This window comes from Glossina fuscipes, unplaced genomic scaffold (assembly GCF_014805625.2).
Source record: "Glossina fuscipes isolate IAEA_lab_2018 unplaced genomic scaffold, Yale_Gfus_2 59, whole genome shotgun sequence".
NCBI classification, from domain to species: domain Eukaryota; kingdom Metazoa; phylum Arthropoda; class Insecta; order Diptera; family Glossinidae; genus Glossina; species Glossina fuscipes.
In genome coordinates, this window is record NW_023998431.1 from 4,470,706 (window position 1) to 4,483,445 (window position 12,740).

The window sequence follows — 12,740 nt, forward strand, 5'->3', positions numbered from 1 at the left end:
ACTTTAATTGAAATTTATTTTATAGAATGATAACTCTGACAATATACGATATTTATTGCGTGCCAACGTTTGTGAGTTTTGTGTCTTTATGTGCAATTTTTTCTAACTAATCTTTTCATTTAATTAAATTATGAATTTGAAAATTATAAAAAAAAAGCACGTAAAGAATAAAAAACAAAAAGGAAAATTTTAAAAAGTATAATAATATAATGATTGCTACCATTTATTTCCATCAAGGAAGAGAAACAAAGAAATTGTGCAAGTGTATGTGAAAATAGATAAAAAGGAGAGACAAAGTCTTAAGGATTTGTAGCATTCCCATAAATTACTGCCAATTTAATGTCTATTTCCTTATTATTCTGTTTTTGTTTTTGACGGTTTGTAAAAAACAAAAGAAAAAGACGATAAACGGAGCATCTTGTACTGTTTCGACTTTTCTTTCGATTACCTGTAACGCACCTAATAATATTAAGCGAATAATCTCCGTCTGTGTTTGTTTATGTAGCGCTGAAAGCTATTGCCAAATTAAATCAAATTCAAGTGAAAGTTTCTGCAAGTTAAAAAAAAAAAAAAACATGAATAACTGTGCTTAATTAAAAAGGTTACGATTTGATGTGAGAAAAGCTGTCGTTCCGCATCCCTCGTGCGATGAGTTAATTGCTTATGAATGAATTCCACTGTAATAATTCCTTTTTAATTTTTTTGTACATTAATTTACGTAATTTATTGTCTCTTCACGTCTCAGTCTTATCTATAATACAAAAAAACACTTAATAAGTAATCTATAGAGCGAACGGTAGCTTAAAAAACATTTGAACATTATATGAATTATAATCAATGTTTTTCCATTTACAACAACATTTTATTATGTGTTGCATGAGTTCCTAGTGTAAAAGTAAAACAATTAAAATTGAGCGTTGCCCGATTTTCCTGGACTTTTTTAAGCATAAATATATAAAAATACTTCAAGATGGGGTTGCTAATATCAAAATTATGGAGTATGTTTGGTAACGAAGGTAAGTTTTTATACATATTATCATGTATAATAATCTAATTAAATCACTACTACAAGTTTTAAATCTTTAGAAACATTACGCGGATGCAATAGCAACATATTTATGTGTCCATTAAAGACAACACGTGGCAATACGCCATCGTATAATTTTGTAAAACGATTTAAGAACTAGGCGTTCACCTGATATTAGATAGACCTAATAATGGTGTTAGGACTAACAAAGCAGAAAGCCTAAAGATATTTGGCTTGGGACGATTGCTGGATATCGTCTTAATGTCTTGAGGGAGGATATATATAGATTATAAAATATTTTTTTAGGTGAAAGAGTCAATTGTCGGATTCAGATAATTTCTTTATTTGCTAAAATCGGACTGTAAACGATTCATGTCCATTTTTAAACTTTATGTATGGCGTTAATCTTCAAGTTTATACCTCAAATTTCCTAATTGCAATATTGGCAACGACTTGCAACGGACAGACAGATGAGTCTCACTTTTATGTGTTTCCAATGTCTACACTTTTTTCTTAGTCGTAAATGTGCACATTCTTTTTTGCGCTTAAAGTACTAGGCTACAGAAAGACAGAAATATAAGTGTCAAAACGTATTTCCTTTATGGTTTCCAGTGAAGAAGTCAGTATCACGATTTAAGTTAAAATTAAAAGAAAAAAGGATTAAGTTAATTTAACTACAGTTGGGAATTTGCGAAACAAAAAAAAAAAATGCTAACGTTTGAAGTGATCATCGATATGGCTTTTGCAAGACTTTTTAGATATTGTCAGTGGCTTTATTTGAGTTAAGAAGCCTTTGGTTTGTTTTGAAGAAAAGCGGGTTATTTTGAAACAAGACAAACTGCAACGGGCTTCTTGTTCAAAACGTTAATCATTACGCCATGACTTGATTACTTACTATGTAGACAACACACATGATGAGCTTGCCACTGCACCTGCTTAAAAGGAAAACAGGTTTTTTTAGAATGCATATAATAAAATAATAATATTCAATGAGATTATTAAGGATATATTTCAGTGTTAAAAAGAAAAATTATTTGAAAAATATTAAAATATGGCAACAGCGGAGCCGTTCTTGTGTGTTCAATTTAGGGGCCTCTGTGGTCCATAAAGGATAGCCCAAGTAATACCGGGGGGAGTTTGAAAATGTTGATTCTGTGTGATTGGCAAGTATTTGAATGAAAAGTTTAATTTTTGACCACGAAAGGCAATTATATGAATAAAAGGAAGAAGAGAAAGAATGAGAATTCTAAGAGTTAATGCGTCGGCATTGTGATTCAAAAAAAAATACATTTAAAGATTTTAAGTTAAAAGTTTTAAGTTAAAGTTTGGAATTCGTTATAGACACACTTAAATATTTTATTATATTCTAGATTAGCCTCTCATGCCAAGACCCTGAGAACGTCCTACTATGTTCAAGCATTCTTCGTCCTTCTCATCTCGCGAAGATTTTTTACACGAGAGGGGCCCGTTCACTGCACTTCTCAAAGAGCATGCTGTGGCTTTTACATTGACTGTGTAGCGAAATGACAGAGGCAATCAGAAGAAAATCTGTATGTCTGTATGACTGAATTTATAATCAATTTGAAAATCATTGTCCAATGTTTTAATCTCTTAAAAGAAAGTTTTCGAATCCTCACCCTCATATCCACTCAACGATCATCGCAGTGACGCTACACTAAACTACTTTTATGTGGAAATGCTTTTAAACGACCATAAATACTATCTGACGACATCTTTCAGTGTAGTAAAAAAATTAGAAATCAAGAGAAAGGGTATTAGATCATAAGTTTCAAGCAGATTTTCATTTGCAACAGGTAGCCTTCTGCGCAGCACTTGAGAAAAAGCCCGAACTTTCAATTAATGGTTCTTCCCCACATCCTACAAGCTTCAAAGCATCTCTTCCCCTAATAAAAGAATAACTTATGAACCATTGTTCAAAATGATTTCTTTGGTTCTACGTAGATATAATTTTAAGCTGGCTACAGTGACGCACTTCGGGGTCATTCCTTGCTGTTTAACATCTTTTAACTTTTTATACCCCTAACCGAAGAGGTGAAAATATTCGCAACGTCCAGAAGCAAGTTTCAAAGACTCCATGAAGTAAGTAAATTTTTAATCAGCATCAAATTTTGAATCGATCCGCCTGTCTGTCTGTTCAACATCTGCTGGAACAAACTCATCGCGGCGAAACTGAAGCCGTCAACTTCAAATTTAGCAGAAGTTGTTGCACGCAGGTTGATATTGAAAATGGGGGAAATCGGCCGGAGGAATTTGAACATATGAGTGACGATGAAGTATCTGTACAACAAGGGGAGAACATTGTCATGCATACACAACCTTATTGTGTATCAAAATTGATTTTTTTTTCAATACCATTAGAAGCAAACTTCAGAAGCACCTCAGAAGCATACTTCAAAACCGTCATAAATTCCGTACCAGTTTCAAATTCGGAATTTACCGAAACATGTTGCTCTGTCCATCTGTCCATTTGCCCAACTGTACAGTATTTGTGATAAACATTCTGCCGCTTGTAAAACTGAAGATATTTTTTACAATTTTACATAAAAATTCGAAAATGACCAAATCAGTCGATGGACACGCCTACAATGCTCAAACGCGTAAGCAACAAAATTGTGAACATCTGTGGTTTCCGTTATTTTTGGTTGTCACTCATAAAGTGCAATACATGCATAGTATGAATTTCTTCATTTTTATTCTGTACGTAGAAACAGTCAGCCGCGCCAACCTAATATTACAGACTAAGAAAATTAAGCTCTTTTCGTTTGTTTACTCTCTTTTAGGACAGCGGTGATAGGTATAAAAGATACGATCATGAACGAATATAATTTTCTTGCTTGTTATCTTTCATATTTTTAATACAAAATCAATATCGTATCCCTTTTCAATCAATATAAATATTTTCCAGGAATTTCGTTCGACAATCGTCCATTCTTTATATTACATTTTTATACGTAACAGAAATTGCAAGAAGAACACATACTGTTTGTAGTGACCCTGATAAGAGACAAAGTGTGAAAGCAAATTTTTAACAAATAACATTTTTTCCTCATTCATCAGCTCCTTTGATGGTTGTTTCATTATCAGCAGTAGTGTTAACTCCTCATCAGCAAATCAGTAAAATGTGTAAACTAACAATTTGTGACAAAAAATCAAGCGTGTCCTGCTGGTTTTATACACAAACACATTTTTATCCGTTGTTGAAAACAATTTTTATTCTAGAAAACAAAAACTTTGAGACCAAAAATGAATGAAATTTTAATAATCTGCATTACGTGGGCGTGATCGTTTTTATTTTCATTTTTGTACAGGTATTGTAGCATCAGACATAGAACATACATGCCAGTGTTAATTGCTTTTTCTCCTCTTCTTTTTTATGGGTAATAAGACAAAATTTCAGTGCTCTCAATCTACATTGGTCTGCGGGCAGGTCGTTCGGCCAACTCATCTGAAATGTACGTTTTTTGATAGCTTTTTCAATTGCTCTCTTTGAAGAAAAGTATAATTGGAATTGTTTTAATGATTCTCAATACGAATGTGATTTTTTTTATCTATATGGCGAGTAAGTAGTATGCCTAATGAGTAAAGAGTTAAATGGTTAGGGCGAGTAGTATACCTAAGGACTAAAGAGTTAAAGGGTTAAGGCGACTAGTATACCTAATGAGTAAAAAGTTACATGGTTAAGGTGGGCACAACGCTTTTCAATTCGTTTATTCCATTTGTATAGTAATCTCTGTTTCAATATGGTGTGAAGGGCCACACGTTGTTTTCTCACTTTTAATATATACATATATATATTTATTTTAATATATATACATACATTTACATACATTTTTAATATTCATTTAATATTTATTTTTATAAATATTTTATGTATACGATATATAATATAAGTGTTGGCAGCAAAAGCCAGCTTACTCTTTTAAATACCTTTTAGTTAATTAAATTTATCATTATTATTATAATTTTAGACTAATGAAATAAATCCTTAGACTAAAAGAAAGAAGGCATCGAGCACTAGCAACACAGGCTATCGGCTCTAATTTATAAAAGTACATTAGCTATTGACTCTAGTAGTTTTAATAAAGTAATACATTGTATTGATATTCTGTTTTGTAGCTGATTTTATAATGTACATATGATTAGTCGCTTTATATGTAAAACCTTTAGCCAAGGAAAAGTTAAGTCAATCACAGAGAATGTGCTTTACAGTGAGAATTTGTCCACAATTGCAGATTGGGGAGGAAGACTTTTTCAAGATCCATTGGCGAGTTGCAATTGTGTGGCCAAGGCGAATTCTCGAAAAGGTTGGGATATTGATTTTCTCAACATTTGTTGGATATAAAGGTAGAATTAATTGAAAGTTAATAGAAGAGAAGTGCTGATGATGGTATTGTAATTTTCTTTCATAATTTTCTCTTTAACTTTTCTTCCAATGTATCTTTGAAGGTCCAATTTTTCCATGACATCATCCACAATTAGAGGTGCAGAAGCAGCTTACTTTGCCGCTCGATCAGCCTGCTCATTTCCCAATAAACCGATTTGACTTGGTACCCATAACATATTAATTTTTTCGCCGGGTGTTGTAATGATAATCCTTAATATGTTGATGATGCTCCATCTCGAAGTCGAAAAATTCCGTATAGGTTCTAATACAGACAAACTGTCAGTAACAATGACGGTTTGAGTTTGCCTTTATGGGAAAAGTTCGCAGCGTGAAGGATAACTCTGGCTTCTGTTATGAAAGTTGAAGTACTTTCGTGAAATATGTGATTGAGAAGAACCTGCCCTGATGCATTTGGCACGACACAAGCAGGTGGCAGACCAGAAGATTTTGAACCGTCTGTGTGTAAAAGATTGCAACCGTTACTCTCCAGTACTTGAGTTTTTTCAGCTACTAGTTTCCTGAAGACGTAGTTTGGAGTATCTTTTATTTTGTGCATAGACAGCGAAATGTCAAAAAAGTTGTCTTTCAAAATCCATAAGACCAAAATAGCGGAAAACTTTTGAGGGAATGTCCAATTCCTTCGCAACGTACAAACAATAGCCAATTGCAAATGGTGACTTTCGAATTTTCTTGGCAATAATAATATCTCTCACAACTTCACCGAGAATAGATTTGTTCGAATTAAGAAGCTTGGGGACGATTTTAGCTTTTAACTCCCAAAGTCTACTGTCTAAAGCTGGTAGACCAGTTTCAATTATAACATAATTTATGGGCGTCGTCCGAAAAGCCCAGCAACTTCCTCTGCGGGCTTGGTGGTAGACCGGCTTAAAGATTTTGATATTAGATTTGCAGTTGTTGCCATAAATTATCAAAGCGCAGTCAATCTTGCTTAAAACAAGCATTTTGGTAAAATAAGCAATAGTGTTAATGTGCGCATGGCTTTGCCAAGCAAGCAACATATTGTATGAAATTCACCCTCGTTAAAATGGAATTTTTTAATCGAAGACAGTGTGTTTTCCAACGATAAGTGTTGGAAAACGTGAGCACGGGAATATGGAGTGTCTGCAAGTTTAGTACCGGTAGGTCATTAATAGGCATCAGTAGATTTCGTGCATCGCACATCTGTTTTCGACAAAAGTGCATTTGTTTTTGATTTTTGTTTAGAAATTTTAGTGCCTGACGAGTTTGCCCATGTGGAGATCTCTTGTCCAATAGATTCGAGGATGTTGACTGCCTTCTTACTATCTTTCTGTTCGATTCTCGGTACATGGCAAAGAATTCTACTAATTTGATTGAAAGCGATCTGAGAAAGCGTTACGTAAAGAGGAGATCTTTGTGGAATGCCATTCATTAGCGGAGAAGAATCAGAGAGATGATTGTTAATTCTAACTTTAAAGTGCCGATGCGACATGAATGATTTGATGTTGTTGAAGAATTTGGGTCAAACCTTCCATGATTTTAAGAGTCTTAAAATAACATGAAGTTGGTTAATTAAATTATTTTAATTGCTTATAACAAAATTCTAGAAATTACTTTATAAGTTATTTTTTTCATCTGAGGAAAAACATTTTTCCACATACAAAAACTTTTTTTGGAATTCTTTTTGATATTTGATTAAATTCACATCAAACGCGATTTCGCTTATCTTCTGCTAATGTTCTTGAGGTTAATTAAACAAAAGTTTGCAATTTCACTTAAAAGTAATTATGAAATATATATATATATATATATATAATTTATAATCCGTCTGTTAATAGATTTTCATGTTTCTAATCTTTTAAGAGCATATGCTTATCTTACTGACCACCACTTATCGGTATGTTAACGAAAGGTTAAAAAACATTTCAATCGCCTACTTTGAAGAGAATATCGATTTAGTGAAGAAAAAGGGCATTATTCTCTTGAGACTATCTAGTATCTAGTATCTAGCTTCCGACAATGGCCAGCAATTCAAGTTTGGAAACACCATAACTACATCGATCAAGAGAATTTTAATTTTACAGTTTAATTACATTAGCTATATATATGTATATGTTTTTTTAATTAGTGAGTTTATTATTCATACTCATACATTTTAAATCTGTATTATGTGTGGTTTGTTATGCTTCTTATGTGAAAGTAAAAATTTTAAACGTCTAGGAACAGTTGACGCATCAACTGCTAAGCTGTTCGAGAGTTTGTTGACAGTTTGAGCTGGGTTTTCGTTCGATAGGCCTTGCCGTCCATTGCCTTCAAACTTTTTCGGTCCTTCTTCGTCATTGTGATCAAAATCCACTCTTAAATCGTTGAAAGCAAAACCGACAATCGGAATATAACAAAAGTAATAAAGGTCGAAAATGCAATTTTGAACGTTCCATGATTGGCGTCCTTGTAGGCTGAATAACTCAATAGCACTATATGGAAAATTGTTACTTTATCTAGAGAAAGATCGAAATCGACATCGCGTTTAATAGCTGCGTACACTGATATTTCGCATTATTTTTTCATTTTTACTAAATTACGTGACACAAGAAGTGTCTTTAAATGGAAGGCAAAAAGGAATCAAACGTTTCACGATGCCGGTTAAGAGAAAGAGAGTTGTATATGATGAGATCGCCTCTTAATTGATTGTAATTAGATCATATTTTTTCGATTAAAATGTTGAAATTTCATTCTATAAGCTTTAATTTACTTTACTTGGCTTTTTGTCGATAAAAATGCAATTGTTGCAGTTGTTGCGTAAGTTATTAGAAGCTTAAGGTAGATAAACACATCTGTGTTTGTTCTACGTGTTGTGATGTGAATTCATTGTTTGTGAAACGTCACAATTAGTAATTTTCAGTTTTTAATTTCAAAACAATAGCGATCAATATATGTATACACTCCATACCTCATAAAGTTATTTGGTATTTTATTCAAGCTTAGTAGACTTAGCACAGCTGACGTGGCTAGAGAGTCCTACAAAACAACTATTAAGGTTATTGGAAGGCCTCTGAGGCGATGAGATGTATTTGAGAGGCTTTGAGGCCTCATTTATGTGTTGAAAATCGATCAAGCGATAATAATAGCGATAATATTATATATATTAAATTTTAGAAAATTCAACAGAAATTTTTCAATTTTAGATGACTACTGTAGAATGTAGTGATTAAAACGTTCGGTACTTAGCCAAAACACATAACTTCAATCCCTGATGCGATAGACCATAAATTGTGACTTTATTTTTTCCCTCATTACCCATAAGCTATAACATATGCAATGATAAAAATTTCTGCGCAGGTTTCTGGATAATCCGGCAGTACATGAATAAGAATGGAAAATATCCCGTATGCATATCTCACAACATAAATGTCGAAATTTAATTTTCTCCGTTTTCATACCCCACACCACTACATGTACTACAAGGTTATGCTAACTTTGTGCGGATGTACGCAACATACATAAGGACTTGAGATAGACCGACCTTTTATTATAACTACCGAACCAGAATCACTTTTTGAATCAATTTCAACTTGTATGTTCGTCTGTGCGTTTGCCTATCTGTTCGTCGGTCTGTCTTAATTTCTCGTGTTCAAGCTACGCGTCGTAATTTTTGAAATATCTTGATGAAATTTGGTACACCGACATGTTTTGAGCCTTGCATGTTTGGGCTTTGCATTCCTTTTCTTTTTAGCTACGTAAGAAAGTTTGTGAAACGATATCAATTTCGAGTGGAAGAGCACACGCAAAATTAAAAAAGCGTAACATTATAGTTTACGGTTTCTTAAAGTATAGATATCGTGCACTGCGACGTAGTAATCCGCAAGAATGTGTGCTAATGTTTCCATTGACTGCTAGCATGTTTACATACCTTTATATTTATGTACTTAAATATTATACATATAAATATGTAGGCTTTTATACAAATATATTTACGTATGCACGTAGTGAAATTCGAGCAGTTATGTGGGTTAATGGTGCATTAATAATAATGATGAAGAGAAAAAAAACTGATTATATGAAATATTAAGTTTTGCAAGTTCATATATAAATATTAAAACAAACAAGCAAGCAAATTATATACGGTCGTGACCGAATCTTTTATAACCATGACCGTGGTCCTAAAAAAAAAAAGGCAATATTTTCATATTCTATAACGCTGGGTGCGCGCGGTTGATTTTTTTTCATTTTAGCAGAACAAAAGCGAAAATTTATATGGTGCATGCATTGCACTTTGTGAGTAACAAGCAAAAAATACGGGAAGCAAAGGAGCTCACAGTTGTTGGTGCATAGGCGAGTGAACACTGTAGGCAGGCACGTTCTTTGATCGATTCAGGTCATTTTCAAATTCTCCTCTGCAAATTTTTAGGCGATATCTTTCGTTTTTCCGAAGCGGAAAAGGTTAAATACACATTGGGCAGACGAATAGATAGACAGACTATAGACGGCCGTGTTTAGGTGAATTAAAAATTTGGTCTTGGCCAACAACTTATATACTTTATGGGTTTTTTGGAGATTGCTTCTGCGCGTATATATATATATATATATATATTTTGTCACATTATAAAATTGAGAAGGCGTGTCCAGTTTTTTCATTTCTTTAGAAGCAGCAGTACAGTATCGACCATAGAATATACGTTCAATTTTTTGTAGATTTATTTGCTGTAGTCTACCCGAAACGAGCGAAACCAGAGATGTCACTTTACGTACTACTTTTGACGTGTCCTTTGACAGATTTGACGCATTTTTCATTACCATCCTGCATGCAGGAGCTTCCAGTGCTTCTGCTGAACTTAAAGCCGTTACCTTTATTTTTACGGCCGCAAGAATGTATACAGCAAACATTACACACGAACATTCTTAAATCGTTTCAGAATTTTAATACTGATCAAGAAAATATATGTACTTTGCCGAATCACTGTCGCACACGTTGCGACAAAACGAATATACCCCCTACCCTTCGGTGACGAATATTTTCAAAATTTTGAAAATATTCGCTAGACGAAAGAATGTTAAATGAAAACCAACTGGAAATTAATTTTATATGTCATATAAATAAATGTTGTCTCTATGATTAGGCGCAATACATTTTAGACATTTAGCTTGTTATATAACTCATGATTATTCAATTCATTGCTTAATTTATCATTTCATTTCTATTAAACTGGTTTAGTTATATTTTTCCTATTCATTTTTCTATCGTAACCAAAAATAAATTTATAAATTTATATGATTTTATTCGCTCAGTCAATCGTTTGATTCTTTGGCAAGAATTGAAACCAGTTTTTTTCTTCTCTTGGTTGCCTATGAATTATCGAAAAAAAGGGAAAGCTTTGTGAAGCTTATTACTATATTTGGTGTGCTGCACTTGCTTAAAAACTTATCAAATATTAATAAAATATTTGCATTCACTTTGTTTTGATTCCATCATGACAACATCTTATTTTATGGCTGCAAGGTTTTTGTGAAGAAACTTGTACAGATACGGTTTTAAAAATATGCACGAAGAAAAAAAAAGTAAATGAAAATCAAATTGTAGTTAAGATGACTTTTTCATTATTCTCTTCTAACATCGTTTATGTAGTTATATATGGCCGTATACATCCGTCTGTATGTACGATATTTAATTACAAGATAGCGCATGTATTTGATATGCATCACATACTATATTATTTACATACATACGCCCATACATCGTATATGGTATGCACTTCAATAATAATAAATAGACAACACGGCTTAGATCATTATTGCATGATGGTTGTCGATAATTCAAGACGATATCGTGTAACGATTTCGTTCATTCTCGATCTTCGTAAAGTGCATGGCAGATATGGACGATCAGATTTAAATTGCACTCGCCTGTAGCCGAATCTTTCGCACCCACCATCTCTACTTTAAGGTGGAATATAACAATTTTTATTGTTGCTGTAATTTAGGAGTAATGAGGAAATAATCTGTGCTTTTCTTGCTTTTGAAAGCAATGGTGTTTTCAATTCAACTTTTATGGTCGTGGCGGTATTTGGCTCACTTTCACCCACACAAAACCCACGAGCACCAACTTCGAAGGACAATCATCAAATAAGCAGATAGATGCATAGATAGACGAACCAACAGGCCTATGTAGATCTAGTATTTGATGCTAATCGAAAATGTATAGATTTTATGGGATCGTCGGTGCTTTCCTCTGCCTGTTGCAGACGTTTTAATGGACAAAAAAGCAAAAATTTCGCTATTATAATAACAAGTGGGCGTGGCTAATTTTTTTCATTTATGTGTACGCATTATAGAATATAAAAAGGGTGTGAAGATAAATTCGAATTTAACTAGTAAAGACACCTAACATTTCTGTTAACATACCTCTGTTAACGACTTAACAGAGCTCATGTTAAATAATTACAATTGAGATATAGTTGGTTTGAAAGCCTAATCCGTCCATATTAAAAAAAAGAAAATATTTTTGTGGGCATTTCATGAATCAATATAAAACTACCTTTCAAGCAAACTAAGCAAATTCAAATTCTGCTTATGGAAACTATTTTTAACGGTATTTGAAATTTGGTATGTTAGCGGAAACTGCATATGAAAAAACACCCAAATTTGACACTCTAGTGCGGCCAAACTAGAAAATGTCGCCTATATTCACCTATATCACGTGAATCTATATGAAAATACCTATCGATTAAGCAAAAAAAATTCACATTTTGCTTTCAGGAACTATTTTTGCTGATTTTTTTAAATTTGGTATGTTAGCGAAAAATGCATATGGAAAAAAACCCAAATTTGACACTCTGGTGCGGCCAAATTAGAAAATGTCGCCTATATTCACCTATATCACGTGAATCTATATAAAAGTACCTATTGCATGGGCAAAAAAATTCACACTTTTCTTTCGGGAACTGTTTTGAACGAGCTTTTGAAATTTGATATGTTAGCGAAAAATGGTTGTAAGTATAGTATAGCATATATATATACTAGTATAGTAAAGTATAATACTAGTATAGTATACTTTAGCATAATGCACTATATTCTAAGACAAAAAAAACTATACTGTAGTACAATATATTTTAGCAAGAAAAAAGCTATACTGTACAAAAATTTTGTACTATAGTACAATGAATTTCAGTACAAAATACACTATACTGTAGTACAAAAATTTTAAGGTACAAAATACACTATACTACAGTACAAAAATTTTCAGTACAAAATACACTGTACTGTAGTACAAAAATTTTCAGTACAAAATACACTATACTGTAGTACAATGACTTCCAGTACGAAATACACTAT

The 12,740-nt window shown here is 32.9% G+C and overlaps 1 protein-coding gene across 2 annotated transcripts in view; it reads left to right on the forward strand.

The window, feature by feature from the left end:
• Nucleotides 1-26: 26 nt before the first annotated feature.
• The window catches only part of LOC119637472 (ADP-ribosylation factor-like protein 5B), a 24,042-nt gene continuing 11,328 nt past the window's right edge, over nt 27-12,740 (forward strand). The window contains exons 1-2 of one of the 2 annotated variants that reach the window (XM_038033495.1): nt 27-264; nt 746-1,016. In XM_038033495.1, coding sequence (XP_037889423.1) covers nt 971-1,016 — 46 coding nt within the window. In that variant the 5' untranslated portion in view covers nt 27-264; nt 746-970. Of the gene's footprint in view, nt 1,017-12,740 lie in introns of both variants that reach the window. The other variant, XM_038033494.1, reaches the window with a different exon arrangement.